Here is a 25600-nt window from a genome sequence, read left to right on the forward strand (position 1 = left end):
AGATATGAAAAGGTGCATTTCTACTAGCAACATTCACTTTAAAACTTCACATTTCACCCTCTTTATAAGGCTCTGCTGCCATCCATTCTCTGATACAAGCTGTTACTTGGCCTTCATCTGCCTGTATCCTCACAATAAACCCTTTGGACTATCACAGTATCTCCTCCACAAAAAACCAACCAACCAACTAAAAACATCCAGAGGTCATTGTGGTCTTTYTTATAAGCATTAGGAAATTAACTTCTGAGTGGCATAGGCATGCTAGAAAATAGAGTTCTGCACCACATTCTGGATAAACACTCCTGAAAATGTAAATCTGTACAACTATTTACTTTACCAATGCACAACAGAAACCCCAAATGAGTGGAAGTTTCCATGAGTGAGATGTGACATGACTGAGACATACCGTATTTTAGGGATACATTTTCAGACCTCAATACTGGGATGCATCTGAAACCCTGTTCTTCCTGACTGTAGGAGTCTACCAACCCCCATGAGATCTACAGTCTGAAATAACTCCCTTAACTTAGTAAATGAGCCATTCCTCTGCTACAACTGGGAGAAGGAAAGGGGAAGGAAAGGAGGAGAAGACCAGGCCTGATGCCATCAGTTTATGTAATACTCAAAAAAAAAAAGCCCCAAACCCCTGCAGTATGAATAGCCTCATCACCCCCTACAGACAATGCCAGTAAGTCTATGCACACACACACACATGCATGCACGCATATGAATTAAGCTATGCTACATTACATGCTAGGCATATATAATCAAGCAGAAACAAAATATACAGAAAATGAATAGGATTTTGTATGTTAAAGCAGTTTTACATATTGCTATTAAAAGACAGCAGCCTTTTTAATATTTGGTTCATAAAATGTTAGAGCAGTAMAACTTCAGCCTGTAAATACTGCACACTCTCAAAAATTCATACTTCCTATTTAAATGCATAATTTCCTTTACTGCAGCTTGTATTCAGATAGATGAATTTGCAAAGTGATTAAAATACAAGCTATTGCTGGCTGTCAGCAGGAAAGAGTTTTCTACCATTCTTAATGCTCTTCAGTTCCTAAAGCGCTCACATGATATACTTACTAAGTTTATCCTTGCTGTACCTTTATTTCTTACGGCGTAGCAGGAACAAGTATGACCTGTTATTACTATGTAAAGCGAATGCAATCTTATTAACACTAGAGTTCTTGTCAGCTACATATAGCCCTGCAAAAGTCAAATGCCTGGGCCAGGCTAGTTTCCTGCGGTTCTTTACAGGCAAGGGAGACAGACAAACCCAGGGAAAGGGCATTTCAACCTGTCCGCAGGCTGATGTTTAAAGCAGTCGGGATGGATCGCAGGTGCTCTTTCTCTCTCCATTAGCTACAAAAGGAGCTGAACCAATTAGTTTAGCATAGACTTTCAGTTTTAAAATACCAAAAAGCTCATCTACTAGACCTTAAGGAGCATCATGCATATATAAAGTGAATCTTCGGGAAAAAGAAGCGATGAGAAAAGGTGTTTGTTCACATGAGACTCCATGTATATACACAGTATCTAAAATTTGACACCAAAAAAAAATTATATACCAACTTCTGGCAATTCTGCAAACCCTTCAGCATGTTTCTTCTTTGGAAGTGTGCAACGCTTGTAAGAAGGCAACCACAATACTGCTTTTAAGCTATTTTAGTAAGAGCCCTTGACAAGCTTCACATAAAATATTCAGCACTGATGCTTTCAAAGCTACACAATTTAACTTAAAAAGCTGTCTTCAGTCCACATTACAGAAAGGGTAAGTACAAAGGTGGTGCGTGGATTAGAGGATTTCCCTAGCCCTTCCCATCTGCCTTTCTAAAGCACGACAGTATTGGACTGCATCACAAACACAAGCCAAAAACTGAAAACAATTTCTGTTTATAATTAAAATTATTTACTAAAAATTGTAGTAGTTTTAAAGAAAATTCAGAAGAATTTCACATCTTGTTTCAAATATGTTATGTTCACATCTCTAACACAGGTAGGGTACAGCTGAAAAAGAGAAGGGGTTGTATAATGGATTTATTTGGTCCTCTAGTATCAAACCTTACTGGCCATGACTTTTATTGCGAAGGCTTTTGTCATTCAAAATGACTTCTGAAATGAAATCCTGGCTTTATAGGACTGAGAAGCCAATGCTGCTTATTTCAGAGGGAGCAGGGTTTCATCTCTAATCTTTTGTTGTTATCTGTATAATGAACTAATATTTGCTCTATGTAAAGAAATTAGTAGTTCTTAAAATAAAACACTGAAATATTAGGAAATACCCTACACTTCCGTATACACCTGTTTAACTTTGTTCACACTATAGTTGCAATGAAGGACTCTTTGCAGGCATAAAGTGAATGGCATATTCAAATTTTTACAGGCTTGGAGACTTCACTACATTTCTCTAAGCTATTTAGATGCCATACTAATGCTGGCATCAAGACGGAGATACGATTGAGCCTGTGTGCTGTCTTCCATAATGTAAATCTGCAGTCCTTAATCAGGCAGAATTCCAAGCACAGTATTTGAATTTTTGTTGACTGTTGTCTGGCTAAGATCTTCAGGATCAAGCACTTAAATTAAAGCCCACTGAGATCAGTGGAAAAAATCCTAGTGGCTTCAGTAAGCTTTGGATCCAACTCAGAGGATCATAGGTAAAACGTTATCTAGGGCCTAGACATGGAAGCAGGCATCTAGTGGCTTTTCCAAAGAAACTATACTGCCTTTCTGCAGATACTGAAAATACATTTATGACTGAGTGCTTTCAGCATGGATCTTGAAAACAGATTCTCAGCTGAACTACCCCAATGTTGCTAGCTCAGTATCAAAGCTGTTTTTTCCCCCAATCATCTTAGTCCTCTGATCTTTTTTACATTCATATCCCAAACTATGCTAATCTGACATTTTTTATTCTTTGTCTCTTTGGAAATCCGGTGCCTCTATTTTSCTTTTTCCTTTTTCCTCTCTCTGTTTTGTACACTAAGGAATTTTCTCCTTGGCAATGGAACTTCATGATAAAAAACAGAGACTAGTAACACATTTAACTTCTACTCGTGTTATGCAAAGCTATTTTAACTTTTGTTGAACTTGAGCTATAGGAAATGGTGATTTCAAACTGGATTTGATACATGATATAGCCACTGAAATATTTCCTATATTTCAGCTGGTACTTCTATTCTTCCCAAAGAGAAAATGATTGAATTATCAGAGTCTTTTACTCACACCATTCACGAAAACATACACTTTTGTAGCATATTTAAAGGTATCAAATTATGGAAACCAGTTCCCACAGGGTAACTATCAGAGATAATTATTTGACAGTTCATTATCATGACTACAGTAGATTTATTTATAAGTGCCATGTTTTATAATATGATACCAAAAGCAGGTACTTCTTCCTTTATATCAAAGCTTATTTTGGTGCTAGCAGGTTAAAAATCACTGTAACTCTACTAGCCTGGTCGTACAGATACATGGTTAAAAACCAGACAAACTTTTCTTTGCTACATCAATATTGCACTGCCACTGCAATTGATTTCCTTGTGCAAAGCCCGCTCAGGTTAACCTGTTGATTTACAAGAGCTATGCATTCATAGATGTAAATACGACTTGTGATTTTCTATTCCTTATAATCTACCATTTACCCTTTAAACGTAAGGTTGCACAGACCTCCTTCAAGCACAAGGTCTCATTTTAGCTGGAGAGTCCTAGGCATACAATGCAAGGTCTACACAGTAACTTCTGCATGGCTGCAAAATAGATCAGTGCGCGTGAAACTATCTTGAGGGGAACAACGGCTGCTCAGAGGCATAGAGCACCCGCAGGCAGGACCTGTGTCTTCTCATCCCAGATCTGACACACATTTACAGGGAGTGAAACTTTGGCCCCCACTGTAGTTAGGAGAATTCTGCCACCTGATTTAAACTGCATCGGGATTTAACTCCAGATAACTGCTGACAAAGCATTTCATTTCTCTGTGTGTTTGTTTATGTATGTATAGACTAGGCATAATCATTTACTGCAGAATTATTGCAAAACATACTTTATTACTGTTAATACTAGTAAAATATTTGAAATCAATGAAGGTGCAATCGGAAGGACCAGACCAGAGCTCTGGATCATACCTTGTTTATAAAGCATGACCTTCTTTAGCATAGACAGTTAGCATGACTAACAGAATTTTAAACGCAAAATTAGATGCATGTTACCTGATTATCCATAAAAGTCCCCACAGAAGAAAGTGTAAATGAGAAAATGGGCAAAAAATTTAGTTTCTGGAACCAAATATCAAGAATAAGCCATTTCTATACATTTACCAAGTTTGCCCTTTCTTGTCATCATTTGCTGGATTAAAAAGAATTTAGCTGAAGTATTACCATCAGAGTGGGGTGAAAGTGCAATATAATTTCAAGTGAAAGCACTACCTGAAAGTTATGATGTGAAAATCAGACATCCCCCCCACACACACTTTATTGCAACTAGCATAACATCTTTCCATCTTTCACTGACACCAGTATTTACCTCCTGGTCATTTAAAGAGAAAAAATTTGCTGTGTCAGATGAACTTTTAATTACTTTGTCTCTAGAAATGATTACTTCTTCAAAGAATAGTTAAGAACAGCGACAAAAGAAAAACCTAGACCATGGTAACTGTGTAAATTTCTCCTTGAGCTACACTGCAATCCATTTAGCCCTCATACAGTGAGATTTAATTACTCTTGTTGTAAGGCAAATTGCTACAAAAATACGATTATCTAAGATTTTTAACACACAATTCAGTATGAAGCTTCTCTATGAAAGCCACTGCTTCGGACAGGTAGGCTGAAAAATATGACGAATTTCCAATACAGAAACAAAAAAAAGGCCAAGGAGCAAGTGTGCAAGAGCTCCCTGGGGAAGCCTTGCCAGCCGTGCTGCCTTGCTGCCCCGCCACAGCCCCGAAGGCCTGAGCCACCCAGGGTGGCACCGTGCAGCCCCACTGAGCTGCCGCACTCTGGGAAGAGCACTAGGGCTTTCCCAAAGTTGCAGCTAGGTATAAGCTCACCAACTTCAACTCAAGTTTTGTTAGGTATATTCTGTAAAGCATCTCACAAATCAACACCTACACATCTGCCACGGCAACTTCAAAAGTATGGAAATACTGAAATTTAGCTTACTGTGTATATAACCTGTTTTAGTTTGCAGTGAGTGGGATGGTTTCTTATTATTTGTTGCTATTTCTCACTATTCATGATGGAAAAATGCTGATGCTTTTGCTCTTTTATCACATGCAAAAGGCATTCAGTTTCCAAAAATGATTTTCTGCTTTACTGATTGGTTGCTTTCTTGTGCAATTTATTTTAAACAATTTTCCATAGGAAAGGATATTTTGGATTACAAAATCTGAATAATTAACAACTAAAATTAGAATAAAAAGATAGTGGAATGCCATTCAGTCTTCAGAACATTGTTAGCATAAAGCTTTTCTCATATCATGTAACTAAACATAAATCTACACACCATAAAGCAGCTGCATCCCACAGCACAACAGAGAGGACCAAAAYGACTACTAAGCAGACGAGTAGCTCGCCACTACGTGCCTTCTCTGCTCTCTTCAGCGAGTGCGTCACAAACAAACCTGCAATAGAAAGTACTAGATCCACAACAAACAAATGGGGGAGAGACAAACTTATATTTCATTTTTAATTAATTTTTTGATTTTTTAATATAAAATGGATTTTAATTTATATTAAATACATTACTGCTATTTTGGACAGCTAATTATTTTTAACATTTATCCTCAATCTGTAACTACCCACACAAGGTCTATGCTTACAATAAAATATTAAAATAATTAATATCCTAAGAAGTAAGCAATGTTTAATTGCTCCTAAGGTTAAAAGTCAAGCCCATGAACTGGCAGAAGTCCCACATAAGCTCTTAGAACCAGTCTGCTGAAAAAGATTTTTACAGGATTAGTCTCTTCTTTTGGAACAAAGAGAAAATATTCTTTGCTTTAGTCTAAACAAGTAGTTCATATTACTGTTTCATTAAAATTAAAAAACAGACTGGGAATTGGAAAAGCAAAGATGCCTCCTGCAAGCTGAATAAAAACCACATGTGGAAGACAAGGTCCATTATCTCTACAATCCTGAAAAACTAGCTTCACCAGGAACAACAGCTCAATTTAGAAACTACAGGTAGTATTTTGTCTAATAAGACATGAGCAAAATTTGCTGTGGTAAACTTACTTTTTCTTTGCGTATTTAGCATGCAAGGTAGTTTTACTGTACTAAGAAATCAAAAATATTCAGCGTTTTCATAAAAGAATTCTCATTTACATCCAAAGACTGCTTGACATAAACCTCAAAAATACGAACATGATATATCATTTCATAACCAGAAAATTTAAAAATTAAGACCCTAATGTTTAGTAAGCTATACTATTATTTAAATAAGAGTAAATAGTGTATGGTCTCAAGTTACCAAAATTGAAATATCACAAATCAATGAAAATCAAAGTTTCAAAGATTATTATAAAGTATAAAAGCAAAAAAAGATTAAAGCTAATTATAAAAATCACTTAGGCTTAATTCAACCCGCTTTGAAGAAAACAAACACTTTCTGGTACAAAGAGATATTTCTGCAAATGCTATCGTTTATTTTTCATCTGCTCCCAAGGTCTTCCCGTAAGTAACAGAGCTGGCCTAATCTTTCTCCAGCTCCTCTGCAGTGCCATCCAATGCTCCGCTTCCCAGTGCACGGCCTCTTTCTGCACCTTGCCATTGTTTATCTACCTTATCAGCTCAGGAAGAAATTTCAGCAAAACTCTTCCTCTGGTCACTGATATCTCTGGGAACCAAATCCATTAAGATATTTCTGACCCCTACTCATGCTATTTTAACTGTCTGCTGTACAGGAAGGAACTGATAAAAATAGGATTACAATGCCCTTACAGATGAACTAGCAAGAGGCTTGATTGTGATTGATGCCTGAATAAATATACAATAACAGGCCCTACATTTCAACACAGCTTTTGAGAGAAGGTACAAAGAAGTGTCAGTTTTCACTGCCTAGATTGCAGCATTCTTCTCTCAAATATCTGGAAAGTGCCCATCCATGAGGCAATCTTCCCCATTGTAGCTTAATTTTAAATAAAGAGCAGGGGGTGGATAACAAGGAGTGAATATTAGTATAATTTTGTGAAGTATARAGGTGAAATTTTTCCTACAGATGTCTGTCCCCCCCTCAAAGTTTGTACAAAGGTAGAAATTCCTTTGAAGCCTAAATTCCTTCTGTTGGTACTCAGTGCCAAGGTGGCGCTACCAGAAAAATGAGCAACAGCCTAACAGCTCTGCAAAAAACAAACCAGTTGGATCAAGAGTTTGGGGTGCAGAGAGCAAGGCTGGGACTGATGAAGTCCTTGGGCAAAGTTGTTCTCAGTGGGCATTCGGGTCCAGACTTTCACCTGGGCAATGGTTCAGAACAAAGCACCCCCCCCCCCGCAGTGACAACCACTTCTGTCCTCTGTAACAAGAGGGGATGAATCCTTGCTGGCCCGTAAGCCAAGCCCTCGCGCCCGTCTCGCCAGAGCAGAGCACCTGCGGCCCTTCAGCTGGAACTYGTGCTCTCAATAGGCAGCACAGAGATTCTTCTACCTCAGAAGCGCATACAGCTCCTTGCTGGGTTTGGTTATCAGCACGAGGGCAAGCATTTTCATCAAAGGATTTCAGATGGTTTTCACTAACTCCATTGTACTGCAGTACAGACTGAAGTGTACCCGCCTGTGCTCTTCTGATCTTTCTTAACAAACTAATTATTATTGAGAGGTGCACTTAACACCCCAAATGGCAATTTCAGGAGGTCAGTGCACTGCTTTTATTCACTTTCCTCTTTTTGGAGCAGAGCGTTTCAAGTGTCCTGAAATCACACATTATCAGGTCCCACTTCCAGTAAAACAGCTATATATTCCACTTCAACTGTATCTCAAATGGACCTTTTCTTATCCTGCAAAAAGCAGGCACCTACTTAGCTTTCCAATGCCACGATCCAGCAAAGTACACAAACTTCAAGCAAGCAAATATTCTCACTGGCTCCTTTGAAATCATTCATGAAAATAACAGTCAGCATGTGCTTAGTACCTTGCTGGATCATGTTGCTAAAATCAAGTAACAGTAATACTTGGCACTTTCACAGTACTTCACATGTTGAAACTACTGTCCAAAAATGACAAGCAGTTAATTAACTCTCATAATATCCCAGTGAGGTAAGTATGTAACTATTGCTAGCCTCATTTTGCAGATGAGGAAATTAAGGCAAAGAAACAAGCTACTTCCGGCTAGTCATACAGTGAGACAGTGCCAGAGCTGGGACTTTAATTCAGCATTTCCTTATCCATATGCTCAATCCTTCTGGCATCCGATGGCATTTTAAATGGACACACAGCACACACAAAAGCTGCCTGGCAGTTTGCAGTTCTACAAACAAACTTTAAAAATTCTATATCACTGATTACTACCATCTGCAACAGTTAATATAGATCAAACACAAAATTTAAAAATAATAGACATATCATTAAAATGTGATTCATACCAACAGTTTCATTCAAGAAACAGTCAGGAGGATCAGTCTCCTTTAAGATGTGTTCTTTTATTTGTGTGATAACTGCACTAACTTAATTTCAGGGGCATTTCTGACATTCAGTATGCTGCAGTAGTTTTCTGTGTGGCTGTGGCAGCATCAGAGCCAGGAAACCACCATTTAAGTAGACCTGCAATAYGTAGATACTGGCAGAGATGGGCTCCACTATAGGCAGAGTTGTTAATTTACAGCTGGAAGTCCAACAGAGATAGCCTAGCAGTACTACAACTCAGCACAGCATAAACCCAAATATTTTGCTAAAGAATAACAAACCCACATATATTTCCTGGACAACATCCTGGTTCCCAGCACTGTAGGAAATATTCATTTCTGAGACTACCTCTCACAAATTACTGACACCTTTCTGAAACTGTCCTCTACACCAAGAACTTATGACCTGACAGTTCACCTCCTGAATAAACCAACATATTGAATATCCTTATCCACTTATCTTTCTGAAAACTCTGTGAATTAAAATTATTTCATACAGTGACCAATGTGAAACTGGCTTCCAGGTACATACACAAGTGTAAGTCACATGGATTTCTGATGTGAGGAACTCCTTAACGGGTTCGTCCTCAAGAGTTCAATCCACTAAAAACATAAGCCAGCTGAACATCATTGTTGTTTAAAAATACATCTTGGCCAGTTTTTAATACCTGCTTTATACACAAAGCACTTCAATTCAAATGGAACACCCTTCATTTGAAGAGGTATAAAACACACACCAGATCTGTCACCCCATCTCTTATTATTCATGACAAGCAGAAGTGGTACTTCTGCTCTGATGTCATATGCCGACAAGAGAGTAAATGCCATTCTAGGGTACCCAGCACTAGATCAAAAACCCAAACAACCCCCCAAACAAAACACTGCAGCAACAAGATGCAAAGCATTCCTCAAGCACAACCTCCGCGAGTTCAAAGTTTTCAACAGATCTGAAGGAATAACTCCGACCCTCCTGCAGTCAGCACAGACTCCCTGCTTTATGCTCTGCGTGATGAAACACAAACTCACCTGCTTTGGAGGCAGTCTGTATTAATGGGCAATACGGCTGCTCTCCGACCCACTGTAGCTGGCTGTGGGACTGCGACCCAGGATTATGCTGTTTCCCAGCCTCCCTCCCCTGCCCCCATTTCCATGGGATTTGAATGCTTGCAAGGTTACACCAAAATCATTGTGTTTAAAAATTCATTTAATCCAGCATCTCGCTGCTTAGTGCCATTGGAGCAGTTGCTGCCTTCTGCAGAGAGAAGTAACAAATCCTGGCTCAGCGACTTCAGTGATTTATGAGCGCTCTGCATGACGCATGTGATTTCTTTGTTTAGACTGCAGTACCCCCCAGACTTAACCAACCAAAATGTACCAACAAGTGCTTGGGTTTTATGTTACTAGAGTTCTGGATTAGCACAGTCATAAATCAGGGCTATGATCCATATTTTAATACCCTTTCTTCTCCCAGTTATTATGATTCAGTTATGATTTGAACAGCATGCCATTCCAGCCAAGCTATGATAAATAAACTCTCCACACCACACTTTATAATGTAAAAATCAATTTTCACATTGAGCTTGTAAAATCAAGCCTAACGTACATAAAAGAAAGCTGAAATTTCCCAAGACTGTTTTTATTCAACTGTTGATGACAGAGTTTGCTACTAAAGTTCATACAGATACATACACTGTAAATGGGAAAAGTCATGAAGCAAAAGATTTTCTTACTGCAATTTAAAATATCTTTGAATTTGAATGGAATATAAATTCAGTGGACTACTAACCAAATGATTCCCCCCCAAGCTCCAGAGTAAGAAAGCACTTAAGCCCATGTTAAACTTAAGTGAACACTTAAAGCTTACAAATTTCACAAGGATGAAAGCATGCACTTAAAATTAAGGCAGGAGCTTTTGCTCAATATGAATGGATACTTCCTTATGACTACCTGTCAAAAATTGCTTTTTGCCAAGTATTTCTGGCAAAGCAGATTCAAACTCAGGAACAGTTTTGGGACAACCAGACCCACATTCTTTTTCAGCAGATCTACCAGTTGTCAAATCCTGCCTCTGAATAAGTAAAAGATACAAATACTAACACACTTTAATTACAGAGCTGCTGTTCCAAACAGGTGAATGAAAACTCAAATAAAATTACAAAATAACAAAGCTCTGACCAGGATTAACTGCTGACAGTTACAGTAATTTTGGGAAAGTCAATATATCCTGTCTAAACAATAGACTGTTCAAAGCTTTAAATATTATGGAAATTTTTCCTTAACTAGAGTACTTTTTGTATTTACTTTGTGTAATTTTTGTAAATATAGTACAAATTCAGTTAGTGGATGAGAAGAATATAGTAGATTATATGATCCTAAACTTTGGCAAAATGTGATAAATCTCTTAAAAACAACAAAAAACTAAAATTGGCTTGCCTGTGAGGACTACCACACCAGATAAACAGTGGCTAAAGGGCTATAAGCAAATAGATGCAGCAGCACAAGGGAGGTGCTAGCAGATTGCCACATGGACTGGTATAGGATCAGTTTTATTTAACATCTTTATTAATTATCTGGAAGAAGGGGTAAACAGTACATTAATTAAATTCACAGATTTCAGTATAATGAGGTTTTATAAACATGACAGTGGGGAAAGAAATTATTCAAAGGGAGGTTAGAAATACAGAAAGAATAAGAAAATGGGATTCAATCTGGAAAAATGCAGGCTAATACATCCAAGAAGAAAAGAATAAAATGTAAATAATCAGTGAGAGGAAGAAACCTGAAAGTCGTTAAGCTAAAACAAAAGACCTAAGGGCAGTAGTTGACAGCAAATTATGCATGAGCTTGCAACATGAACAGGAAAAAGAATAAAATTATTTGGGCTACAGATATGGATGTATCGCATCAAAAGACAACATCATGCAAGCCTGGACTTCCCACAGAAGCAATGCAACATACAGCTGCCATACTTAATCTGTATTTCAACTAGCCAAGCATCTCTATTGAACACATATTATGTAAGTGATATCCATGCAGAATACTGTGGTTTTGCTTCTGAGCTTCTTCTGAAGATAATCCCCCTCCCCCAAATACATTTAAAAAAACCAAACAGAAATATGAAAGAGCAAAACAGATAAACTTGTAAGGATTACCAAGATTAGATATGTACAGTAATTGAGACAGGGTCTGAAAGGTAACACGAGAATATAAACATCATGAAGGGAAAAGAAACATTTAGACTCATCAAATAAGGCACAATGCAGATTTTTAAAAAATGAAACAGAAGTGGGGAGAATGAAAGTGGAGTATTAGTTCCTGTTAGTAACACCTAAAACACTAAGGAAAAATCTCCAAAGGAATTAGCTTAAACCCCTTTTCTTCATTTATTAAAAGTGAGCAAAACATTCAAAAATACAGTGCAGGAAACAATTTTGAAATGGCAGGATTACTTAATAGGTCTTTTCCATCTCTAATTTCAATGATTCTGTAAGAGACAATAAGCAGAGAGACAACCCCTCTATAAAATTAAATCACTCGGAATCAACCGGAGAATGAAAATTAAATCACAGTAAAGTATTTTCTTCTTTGTAAGCATTAGCATTAATCACATGCAAAAATAAAATATTAGTTAATTTGATTCTCTGTGCCTTCCAGACTCCGGTCGAAATGAATCAATGCAGGAAGAGTGATTTCTCTGATAACTGGGAAAATGATAAGAAAAAAAAACAGTAGAAACAGCTGGTGAAAATTAAATGACCAAAAAGGTAAAACAGAAAACCACGTTTAGGGGCCTCTATCTCTAAATTCATAGTAAGGCAAAAAATGAAAAACTTCACAGTGGTGACTTTTAAATAGCATTATCCAAAGATGGTTATAATTGGAAAGAAAAACACCCTGGACAGTATAAACCACTAGTAATTTGTTTGTTTAAATGACTATTATTATTCTTCTTCAAACTTCAGAATTGCCACAGGAAAAACAACAATGTAACCTAGAATCCCACCAACTCCTCCTTAACTGACGCAAAAAAAAAAACAGTGGATGAGATGAATTTGGAAAGCACGACGCTTTTGGAACCGGCTCTCCTTAACTGCTGCGACGCAGGTTACTCGGGTGCACACGACAGCTAGTCACGTCAGGATCAGGGCAGTGATAAGATGCACACTGAAGGAATTACATCTGCAGTGTGTCAAAGAAGGGATGTAGGTATAACATTGGCATTTAACCGTGATCTCTAGTCCCTGAAAGGTCAAACTGGACAAAACATAGCCTAATGAAGCCGTTTGTATCTGGGGGCAAAGCAGCACAAAGCCTTTCAAATTAGCACTTAAATCACGGCAGGAAGCAATAATGGATCCAGTTCTTACCGTAGCCAACAAGAATTCAGACGGGGACTTCACTGAAGTCGAGTTTGGTCCAGTTTTGCAAAGGGTGATAATTTAAGCTTGTGTACTAGCGCGACTGATGCATGCGCCGTGGAAATAAAGAAAAACTGGCCATGCATACAGCAAGAGACAGGCGCAGCAGTCGAGACAAGCCCTGCTGCCTCACGGCTCATTTTCTTTCCAGACAACAACCCTAAGTTCTTTAGTTCAGTGACAGACTTTATTGAACTGACAAAGAAATATGTAATAAACATAACAAAAACTTAACCCCCCCCCAAACACACAAAGGAATAATATAGAAAAAAAATAACTAGAGGCCTGTTTTGTTTCTTCTGATACATTTTTAAAATAGATACTTTCCTCCTGCAGGGAGGAAATACTGTATTTAATTAGAAGGATAAATCATTAAACTTTTATAGTTAGTAATACTTTATATAATGAAATTAAATTAGTTCCTCACCACATACACAGTTTGTTGTTTCAATTTTACAATTACTTCAAATAATGGAAGTTTTATGGCTTAGTTTGTTTATATTCCGCCAATTCCTTGATTTTTATGTATCAGTAAAAAACTGTCTGCCTTCTACCTACTGCAGAAAAATACACACTACCTTAAATAACCTGAATGTTGAGGGGATAGATACATCTTTAAAACTAGGTGAATGATGAAGTTAAAAACGTAACTCTTCTTCTTTAATCCAAGCTGAAATTTGGTTTCACAAATGTGAAGATGTGGCAGGCTCTTCTTACTCAAAACGCACCTTAACAAGCGCTGGTGCTGTGACAGGACACTTCCTGCAGCCGCTGGCCAGCTTCTAGGAGCTTTCTATCAACATGCAGCCACCAATGTCACTAACTTGAACAATTTTCTATAGGCCCCCAATTATTTTCCTCTTTCTATTTTCCCCATCCTACAGCAACACAATCAAGCTCTAAAAATGAAGAAAGTGCAGCAGACACATCACTGATTTCATCACCGTTTCAGCCAACCCCAGCAGCCCTGAGCTGCAGACTGATGAGGAAAGCACATTAAGCACTTGCAACACAACACCCAAGTAGACCTGCTTTGCAGCCTGATTAATAGAAAAAGCCTCTAAGGACTAATCATGAGTCGAGCTCTGTTTTGTAGATTAATAGAACAAAGGCACAAGAGAATAGGGAAGGTTACAGGACTGGAATATAAATAAGAAAAGGTGTAAGCTCTCAGTAGTTTGACCGCTAGCAGTTATCAACTAAAGGCACATCTTCATGGCAAGGTCTCACTGTTCTCTAATAAAGCAGCTCACTTCCAGATGGACAATCAGAAAGGGCATCTCAGAATGTTTTATCTATATTTTAACTCCAAAATTTAAGACAACAAAACAAAATCTTTTTCTGAAACAAAGCATACTTTCATCTCACTAAGTATCACTTAAAATTTCTGTTGAGATTAGCTGATTACAGTATCCGCAAGAACTATACTTTTCAGTTGTGCATACATAGACAGATCAGCAAATACAACATTGGCATACAACGAATGACTATTACTCCAAACACTGCTGCCATTGCAATATGGTAGCAGATGCTAAGACCCAGCAGAGTTTCCACACAGCCCATCTGAGCCTGAGAGGAGGTGTCCTGCCCCGCCACGCCATCCTGGCCAGCTGCTTCTGCTGGCCCCGAGCAGGATGCCACCTCRTGAGGAGAAGGAACTAAGATCTCAGACAGAGCTAATTCTACAGATAAATCCCTTAGAGACAAAATGCAAAATAACACACATTTTTCCATTATCTAGATTTTTGTAATGTTAATAATTTAAAGGTATGCATAAACGACATGCAGTGTCTACACAAATACCATAGAGAGAATAACATAAATGACTTTTTCAGGCCTCTGAGGAAAGCATACTTCTCTGCTTTTGAAAGTACTGTACTTACTGGTTATAACAGAAAATTTAGTAAAGATAAAGGGAATACAAAGCACTGTTTCTGTGTCTACTTCCAAGTTCTAGAAGTAGCACAGGTACAAATCAGAGTGCTTCATTAAAAATGTGGAATCTGTTGTATACAATCCTAAATGAACTACAAAACCTCTTTTAACTTCAAGTAGGCCATCCTTTATTTTTCAAAGTATCTCTTTATCTACAGAAAGATTAAATAAGCTGCTGAACTCTACCATAGTGATTTATACATGCCTGCCTTCCATGTTTTCCAGCCTTTCCCAAAAACTCAACCTCTTCCAGAGCTATATATACAAGAACACAAGTAGTGTTATTCTTGAACCTTATAAATCTAGGATTTTATTAAACAAGGTTTTCACGTTAGGTAATGGAGGACACTCTTCCTTAAAGTGGTATTTTCTTGGTTTCTCAACAAATGTAAAAACTGTGTTATATTCGCAAACAGAAGATGGAGACAATCGTACTAAGAACCTAAAAACAAATTCAGATGCATATAATCCTGGGTTATGGTGTATTGGTGCCGCCTGCATTGAAAACAGAAACCCTTTAGGACTACAGTTTTCAGCCGAGCACTCAGTTAGCCTTTCTCCTATTTTTCTGCAATGCAGAATATGGAAGTGTCCCAGGCAGCCCAGATGGAACACTAAGAGGTGTTAAAGAGAACACCTTTCTTGCCGTTTCTTTTTATTACATTCCCAGTTTTGGAAACAAGATGCATTAAAACCTGTGCCAGGAAAAGAATATTGAAAGATTCACCCTTCTTATATAAGAAGCCTACCTTTGAGGAGAAACACAATCCATAAGTATCTTCTTTGAGTACAAACTCATAAACTTTCTCAAGAGGGCAATGCAGTCAGCAGCTCCCAGTATCACCCTTTTTTAGTGAGATACACTGATTCATATGTGTACAGAAATACACTGGCTTCTGAGGAACCAGACCATACTACTTTCTTACCAGTCCTATCCATCCAGTGAATACTGCTAAAACATCTAAATGGAAGAAGAGGGCTCTCCAGAAACAGAAGACAAACTGGCAGATATTGCAGATACAGTACTCAGAATATTACATGCAAATTAATGGGCAAAAACCATGATGATGCACCTCAAACAAGATCTCGAGTACCTCTAGCACCTCACAAATCCTCTACCACACAGTCCTCGGGAGAGTCAAAAGACTTGGTTTCAGACATGAGAACTGTTTTTCCTGGTTGAAGTAGACATAAATATACTAACCACTAGCTCATTTTCTAGGAAGTACTATTACCCTTGTCGAAGTAAACCTTGGCACAGGGTTCCCAAGCATGGCATGTACGTCAGCATGAAAGGCAAACAGGGAAGCACATATGTTAAAGGGCACTGGGCCGTTTACACTGAATTCTTTATCCAAAACACTGAAGGAGAGGAACAGAGAACAGTTGCTGGCTGGCAACTCCCGGTACTTCTCCCCAGGTACGCTCCCAGGCACCGTACATTCAGGCTGTAAAATGATGCCCTTGTTTGTGCATAATTACAGCGTGTACTGTAACTTATCCTTGTGATTATTTACAAATCACAGTATCCAGAATGAATGCCCAGCAAATTTTCTAAGTGCCTATATTAATGCCATTGAATGTACATTAGAAGAAGACTCTGTTATAGCAAAACTGGCCAAATTATAGGTCTTCATCCATAAAGGTAGTCAAACTGGTACGACTCACCTGTCGGGGCTATGTCATACAACCCAGGCAGTGTTGGAGCAGGCACTTTTGGATAACCCAAAACAACTGACCGAGAAGGAAGCAAAGCATCGCAGCTTGAGGCTTTCTGTAGGGGTACACACTACCCAGACACATCCATGAAGGCATGGCAACGAGCTGTTGTCATTGTCTGCTTGTAAACTTTATAGCTTAAGCTTTCTCTCCAAATGCATGGTACACAAAACATAGCTGTCAGCTATACAAACATTTTCCTACTTAACTAGTAGAGTCAGAAATATTGGCAACTCCTATACTTTAGATATGTAAATGAACTAAAATATAGACTAGCACTTCAACATTTTAGAGGTGGTAAATACCACCAGTCTCATTGATTTTCAACTGAAACCAGGAGTGTTGAACACTTCTGAAGTTAGGTGCCAAATTTACTYTACTGCAAAAACTTCCATGATAATGTAATGAATTTAGCTGTCACTCTTGACCTTCTATGCTCAGATTCATGATCACGTTCTCTTAGTTGAAATATTTGTGCAATTTTTGCTTTATTTCATAGTCTCTGCGAATTACATTAAGTATCTTATATACATGACAGGTTGAAGTTAGCATTCTGATCAATAAGTATTAGATAAATATGACTTAAATCATCTTGAAGACTGTCCTGAGAAATCTTATCTTTCAATGGGAGCTCACAAAATTTAGTCACTTGCTACATGACTTGTTGCACTAAATCCATATACACTTTTTAAAACTTAATTTCTCTTCCATTTCTACTGAATTTTATCACCATCAAAACACATGAATCTTACCATTATTTCTATCTCAAGCACTGTAAATCCTTCCATTTTTTTTTCCATGTTACTCCTGAATAGATGGACTATGAAACAAATCACCCGCAGACTATGCTCCAGACAGTACACAGGGCAAGACCTACCTCTTATTCTTTTACAATCTCATTCATTTCATGGATGTCAAGTACAGGGGATACTTTCAAGTGTAAAATGCATTTGAAAGTATCCCCTATATTTCCAATTTACAACTTAATTCTGCAAAGTTCTTAATATGTATATCTACATTTAACTGATAACTATATATTTAACTAAAGCTTATTACCAATCTCGCTGGCTCAGTGAAACTATTCATGCCTCAAATTCAGCACATTTAAGTATCTTGTTGAGGTGGGGGTTTTGGTTACATTTTTCCAGTGTGGGTTAACACCCAAACCCTGAAATTATCTCCCCATGTAATCTCTTCTGACTTAGAATCACAGCTCCTGACTTCAAAATGATTCATTCATCCAGCACTTCTAAACTGGCAGCACTACTGACTGACTCTCCACCAGTTGCATTAGTTGGTGGTCTGGGTCTAAATATCCTGGGGAAATACACATACCCTGATGTGCACTGGGCTTGATGGTTCTCATTCTTCCACTTCTACTCTTACTGCCCTTGTGCAGTTAGCCTCTCTCTAAAACGAAGTCTTGGTCTCCCACTTGGTTCTTTGCTGGAGCCCCAATTTCTCTGGCTCAACTGCTCCTCCCAGAGGGCCTTCAGTCTCCCAGGGCTCTGTGCCTCAGCAGCCTGGCCTTGGCTCGTACTTCCTCATGCTTTCTCCTGGAACCTGTTTGCCAACGACTCAAAGCATTCAACTGCTCCCTACTTCTCTCCTTCCTGCTTAGGTTATACCACATAAGAGCAAGGAAGGAAAGAAAGCAAGGGGACTTGAAGAGCACCATCCAATGTGGAGAACAGGATGCAAAATCTGTTCTCAAGACAGCTTGTCAAAGCCCAAACCCCTCCCTTACTTTTCCATTTTCCGATTGGGATGGTGGCTGTCCTCAAGTAAAAGTTTTTCAGTTAACCTAAACAGCATGGTATTTTCAGCTTTGTCTTTCCTCCCCTCTGCCCTGGACCCCCATAAAGGGGTATGGCACACAGGCAGGCAGAAGAAAATGCAAAAGTAAGAGTCCTGAAGTGCAGAAGCCACACAGCAGAATTTATTCAAGCAAGCACCAACGGGTGTTGAACGAACAGGGTTCACTTTCACAAGGAACAGACTATCTCCACGTTACAGTTAACTCTCTCCTTCCTTCCTCCTTCCCCCAACTCCCATTCTTTAAGGATGTTCAGTTTGCCTCTCAGGATGAAGTCTATAGAAGCTTGAGTTGAAAATTCCAGGATTTTTATAATATTCTAGGTAATCTCTACTCTTCCCAACTCCTTGCTGGGTGCAAATGCCTTCAAGACTGCTCAGTCAGAAACTACACCCTGCACCACTGCATACCAGTGCCACATGGACCACTGTGTACTGCAGCGCTCGGCAAAAGGGAAGCAAACATCTCATTCCCGGACAGCTGGCAAATGAAAAAAAAAAAATCTGAAAACACACTCACACACAACTTGTGGCTTTTGTAAGCACAACTTCATTTCAAAATGACCCTGTTCTTTAGCAGACCATACTTCCATTTACGAACAGGAGACCACCTTAATCAATTAGCCCCCTGAACACTACAGCTAAGGCTCGTTCGGACTCTCCTTTTTTCTGCAGCACTTACTGAACTCCAGGAAAACAGTGCAGGAATTAGAGACATATGGCATGTATCGCAATCATTTCAAGACCTGATGAACCAAGGAGTTCAAATCCCTAATTCTACATTAGGAAAAATTCAAAAGAATAAGAAGAGCTGTCTTTTTGCGTGTTTAACTGGCTAGACTTCCATCTACAAACAGACACAGTTAGTGTGTTAAACTAGTAACGCATACTCTGCAAGCTCTTATCCCTGTTGAAGTCAAGCCTGAATGAAAGGAAGACTTCATGATTTGTCCCAGTGCTGAGATGCAGAGCTTTCCAAAAGAATTGGCTAGAACAGGTTAGCATCACAGTAAAAAAGTCACTTAGGAGATACTGTATCTAAATTACAAGCATTCCAATATCTCGTGTTCTTAAAAAAAAAGAGAGAGAAAGAAGGAAGGAAGAAAAAAAAAACCTTTAAAAGTAAACAGGAACATTTGTAGCTTAGAAGTGAATCTGGTACCAATGAGACTGAAATCAGTGACATTCCCAAAAAAGGCAAAAAATGTAAACAGACAGCTGCAATTCTAGACCTGGAAGAATACATTCTTCGATCTTAAAATGAGAGAGTTGAAGGACAAATGCCAAGAAAAATGAAACAGAAGCCTGCACCTTTAAACACAACCATGCTACAGCAGTGGCGTGTTTGTTTAACACCCAGACAGAAGACTTCAGTCTTTGCCAACACTTTTCTCAACTGCTGACTTCTACTGAATAAATGCCGGAATTCCTGAAAAATCAGTACAACACCAATATTCTTTTCCAATCTCCCTCTGGTTTCCTCACTGCTAAATAGCAATGAAAAACATTATTGCTGAGTAGTGCAATTTCTGTTCCTCCCTTTTTTAGGCACAAGTTAATTGCCAACTAAGACTATGAAAATAAAAGAAATGAGATCCATTCTAACCCAACAGTATATCTGAATCCTATCATGTGAGTTGCCAATTGGTTTTCCAGTCCTCACACTCAATATCTGCTGTTAATTTGCTCGCTATTTCAAGAACTTGAAGACTGTCAGCAAAATCCATGATGCATTACAAAACTTATAATTGAAAAGAAAAAAACATCTGATGCTTTTCTGACAGGGTAAACAAGGTCTGAAAACACTGATCAGAATAAGGGAGAAGTACTAACTTATAGCTACTTGTATTAAAATATAATTGCAAATGAAGTAGAGAAAGCAACAGAGCTATTGAAATTCAGGCAGAATTATGCAAAAACATTTGCTGAAACCCAAAAATTTACACTGGATTAAAAACAAAGGAAAAAAGTTGCAAAACCCATTATTTTTAAAAGGAGATGACTGAACCTCTCTGTGTTTTCTTAAGGTTGCCTTATCTATGCCAATTAAAATTTTGCTTCTGAAAAAGAGTTAAGGCACTTCCTCTAGAGTTACTAAAAAAAGCAAATGAAAGCCTCAGCTTCTCAGAGGTGAGCGATAGTGAGCCGTTTGTTCGTGACCTCTGGATCACCCTACACATCAAATTCTTGGACATAGGAAAAACCCACTAGTATTCATTAAAAGCAACTGGGAGGCCAGCTCTGTGCTTCTGTTCTTGAGACCAGAGCAAGCTACAACTTGACAAATGTGCAGGATATTGCTGCACAACGCTGCTGCTCCTGTCAGAAGGGAAAAGCTTTATTCCCAGCTTCATTCAGGATGGATTGATTTTAATCACAATGATGCAAATCTCAGATTTTAGTCATTATTAAAATAATCAATTTTAATCTTTTACTTTTGTGCTTTTCAGTTATTTCCATAAAGTTGATTTTAATTAACCATGAAAAGGCATCGATTTATATCAAATTCAGCTTTTATATAAATTTTAAACATTTTCACTCTTCAGAAAGATTTATCTATCTATAGTTATTTAAACAAATATATAGGTTGAGAGTCTTCAGTTTTACTTTTTATTCTGCTAGATATGGGTGGATGTTGCCCTTATATTTTAATAGCTAAAAAACAATGTAAATGATTGCTTTACTAGATTATTTTATACTTACGGTTTGTGACATTTTTGTGTCATTCTTACGGAGGGTAGAATTTAAAAACCATAAATAAGCCTATTATATTGTTATTCATGAAATAAACTATTATAAATTGCTAGGCACACAAAATATCAGAATACTTCCATGTTTCAACTTTTACTTTTTTTTTTTCATTTTTAAACAAACCAAAAGCTACCTGCAGAGCTTACTGAACAGCAGAACAGAATAAAATAGAGAAAATATTATCCCTGCACCATTGTTTCTCTCAAAACCTTATTTAAACAAATTCTGGCTCCAGTTAACTGAAGTTTTCTGGTGGTTTGAATGCTTTTAAAGCTCCATCAGAAAACAGACATTGCTGGAATATTTGTATTCAAATGTCTGTAATGTACCACAGTAAGTTAAGTCCTTAATATGGATGAACGGTTTCAAATATAATTTAAATATGTGTATTTTCAAATAAAAACATTTTAATTTAAATAGAAATTACACATGCTCACTTGCTGAAGAGATCCAGTAAAAACAGATCCTCCCTCCTTACCCTTCTACAGATACATCAGTATACAAGTTACAGCTGTGCGTGCTGAATAAAGGGAATTTTAAGATTCAAAAATTCCTATATCCCTTACCATTTGTATTGTGTGTGGGGGGGGGTTGTTTGTTTGTTTTTGTGGGGGTTTCTTTGGTTTGTATTGTATTCAGGACAAACCTGGCCTCTTAATCTCAAATTTCCAAAGGAGAAAATGTTTCYGTTGCAGTCTTTAAGAGTCTGGACTGCATAAACTGTCAATTATTTCTCCAACAAACGAGCTGGGTTCATAGGGCAAAGGCAGAAGGAAGAGAAAGGAGGGACATGTTTTTATGGATTGTTATCTATAGACCAAATGGAAAATCTTCAGCCATCTTATTCCTTCAAGGTACATAAAAGAATTTCCTAGTTAAGGTGCGAGAATGTCAGCTACATTCGCCACCTCTGAAAGTGAGCGGAGCTCCGAGCACAATTCATGTCTCACCCTTGCTCTTTCCTCTCTTAGGGGCTGGTATTCTGCTTTCAACCCCTCACCAGCTAATGCCATTTAATACTCTTAGACCTATCAGGCTAAATTCAAATTTTCTGCTCCTTAGAGGCTGTTGATATGCACCACTGCACACTCCAATTGCAAATACACATGAATGCTCCTGTGTATTGCACGTTATTTTCTACATACAAATTCTACTAAATTGTAAGTTAGGAGGCACTACTTCAATTCTCTTAGGTCTTTAGAAAGCTTTCAGATATACCAAGAGTAATAACATGTAATGAATATGGACTGATATTTCTTTTCTGTAGCTACACTGAGTTAGCAATTTACATTTTCTAAATAGATAGATGACTTACAGCCAGTTTTTGCAGACTTCTGGCAATTACTTCTTAGAAACCTCTGACAGGCTGAAACCCCTGAATCACAGCTGTTATTCTTGGTTTGATCCCTCTTTTTAAATTAAAACCAGTAGCTTTATCAGCAAATGAGAATTTTTTCCCCTCTGGAAATACTTACAAAAATGCACATAAATTGAACGTGCCAACTTATTTCATTTTAGGGTTGAAGCATCCTCTGGGTTAATGACCTGACTTCCACTTCTTTTTAAAATCCTAATTGAGGTAAGGATGCCACAAACACATACAAAGCCCCCACAAATTCCCTTTCTTTAGGGATAATCTGAAGATTTATAGTAGCAGAGTGAGATGTGGTTGGAGGGGAAGAAGAAAAAAACTGGAGGTGCTAACAGGCTTGCCTGATCGTTCTGTCTTCGCTTCCACACACAGGACAGAACTGGAACAGATTTTTCCAGTATCTGATGTGACTTTTCCTTCCTCTCAAGGACCAACTAAAATGCAGGCAACTAGCTGAATTTTCACATTTTCCAGGAACTGTCATAAAAACACAACAGAAATGAAGACACTACATCGCTGTCCTCCGAACCCAGACTGGATGTATTGATCTAAAAAGCTGTATTCAAAAGTATAGCCTCATCTCCATTTCCTATCACCAGTTGCTCAAAACATGGTTTTACAACAGTTTTCCACAGCTGAACACAAATAAACCATCTTCCAAGAGACAGCAGAAGTCAGCTCTTGGTTGGAGCTCAACTTTACTTTCTATCATCTATCATTCATCTCCCATTGATCATGAACTGGAAAAAAACAGTTACTAATGTATTACAGGGAGGAATAATTAAGATTTGTCTTCCACAGCAAGGTCAGATAATGTACGCCACTCATTTCTTGTGATTAAAAACAGCTCTGTTCTTTGATACGGTGTCCCTTAATATTTCAGATCAAAGATCCTAATTTCATGTGTACACCTGCAAAATGAAAGAACTTCTAGATGCAGCTGGAGACGAAAGGGTAACAGATTGCTATCATGGATTTGGGATACAAAAGGGAAAAAAAAAATCAGTACATTTTGCCAGTATAGATAAATGTCAATGCATAAGATGGGTTCTCCATTTCAGAATACCAAGTTATCTCTTCCACAAGAATGCATTTCCCAAGACTTGGATTCCAGATTATCGTCCAGATTTCTCCAGCAGCTCTGCAATAGTACTTTAGGTAAATCTGTCCTAAATAAATTTGAAAAAATGCTTACAAATTGTAAACATCACTGGATGCCTGCAAACTGCAAGCCCTCTGATGCATACACATGAAAGAAGCTGAACACAATCTTAATCTTAGCAGCTACCTTCTAGCGTACACAGATGCTCACCTTGCAGCACCAGTCTCAAATCCACCTTACACTACCCAAGGGTCTGTATGTGCCTGTGTTCTTCAGTGAGTTATATGCTGCTACACTGTAAAGATTACTTTCAAAGGTCTTTAAGAGATGGTTCTTAACATGAATTAAGATCATCTTTCCCAATTAGCTAATACTGAAGCATTTAGAGTATTTTTTTAGCTAGGCAATGTCAGACTGATTTAAACTGCAAGATAAAGGTTATGATTTCTAAATAAGAAAAGTAAGTAGCTTTAGTCAAGAGTGCTAGATACAGGGTTAAATTGTTGTTTCCTAGCCAGCACTAGCGCACATACATTACAAAAAAAAAAACACTGTCAGAAGTGTATTGATGTATGAACCACCAGAGTCTGTGAGCTAAGTGAACAGCCAGAAGAAATGAGAGGAAGGGAAGTGTGAGAAAGGGGAAAATTTCTCATGTCTATTGGCCCCATTCTTTAGTTCAAACTCTGCCCTTCCCCCTCCTCTCCCACTTTCACATTTAAAACAAGCCTGACATCAAAAAGATTAAGTTATAAGCTTATAATAAACCCTTCTTATAGGTGTGCATAAATTAGCATCTAAGCACTTCAATTGACAATTGAGAATGCCAAGTAACACAATGATTATCACCATCACTGAAGTTCAGTTTTCCAGCAGAGGCTCAAAGGGTTATTTTTAGTATTATTGTTATTATTTTTAGTGTGAGAATTTAAAACAAGTAATCCCCCAAGATTCCACACACAGATATCAGGCAACATAATTTAACAACATGTTGAGAAAACAAGGACGATCTCCTTAGTACAAAACTGTGGACAGCAATTGTTCCTGCAAATGCTTGGCTCAGGGGTAAAATGARGTCAAAACTGGCTTGAACGCTCACTATCACACCTTTAYGAGCAAAAGAAAACGATGCTTATGTCTGATCAGAAATAAGAGGTAAAGATCCTGCTGCCTTGGACCTTGTGCTATGCGGGTGTTAAATGGTACCATACTAATCTAATAGCACAGCAGATGCAAATATCAAAACAGGACAGAATGCAATGCAGTGAATTCCTCCCTAATATGTCCTAAGATGCCACTGCAGTTAATCCACAAGCACAGAGTGAATATCGAGTCCTCAATTTTTTTTTTAAGTACACTCAGCAGGCAGAATGGAGATAGATTACAATTCTTCTTCTCTTACTTCACACACTTGCCTAAACTTGGCATATTTATCCTACTGCAAAAAAATACAGTCATTGTGGTTCAATACTCTTCTTCAGGGAAAAGCAACAAAGCAGCTCCATGCATTTTCAGCAGCAATGATTCCTGCTGTGGCTTAAGGAATAAATATAGCAAAGAAAGTTTAAATTGAGACTTACCAAGGGGCACCGTATATTCGGAATCCTTTAACTGTTACCTCTGAATCTTGCAAGTAAATACTATTTGTCAGGAGTGACTGAACATTGTCAAAGTCCTCTGGTTTCAATTTGGACACAGAGGGAAAGCGGTAGTAATCCTGTTTAACAAGGTCTGCCATGAATTCCTTATCAAATGTCAGTTCATGATTCCCAGCAATCACTATTTTATATTCATATGGCAGGTTTCCTGAAATAACAAAAAAGAGGACTTAATTAGCACATTTTCCTCCCACACCAACACTGCCGG

At 38.0% G+C, this 25600-nt stretch overlaps 1 protein-coding gene across 2 annotated transcripts in view; it reads right to left on the reverse strand.

Moving 5' to 3' along the window:
• The window catches only part of MPPED2 (metallophosphoesterase domain containing 2), a 107071-nt gene that overhangs the window by 25730 nt on the left and 55741 nt on the right, over positions 1-25600 (reverse strand). For both annotated transcript variants that reach the window (XM_026074717.1, XM_026074716.1), the window contains exon 3: positions 25315-25540. In XM_026074717.1, the coding sequence (XP_025930502.1) occupies positions 25315-25540 (226 nt within the window). The remainder of the gene's footprint in view (positions 1-25314; positions 25541-25600) is intronic.

The sequence above is a fragment of the Apteryx rowi genome, unplaced genomic scaffold (genome assembly GCF_003343035.1).
Source record: "Apteryx rowi isolate R43461 unplaced genomic scaffold, aptRow1 scaffold_397, whole genome shotgun sequence".
NCBI lineage: Eukaryota > Metazoa > Chordata > Aves > Apterygiformes > Apterygidae > Apteryx > Apteryx rowi.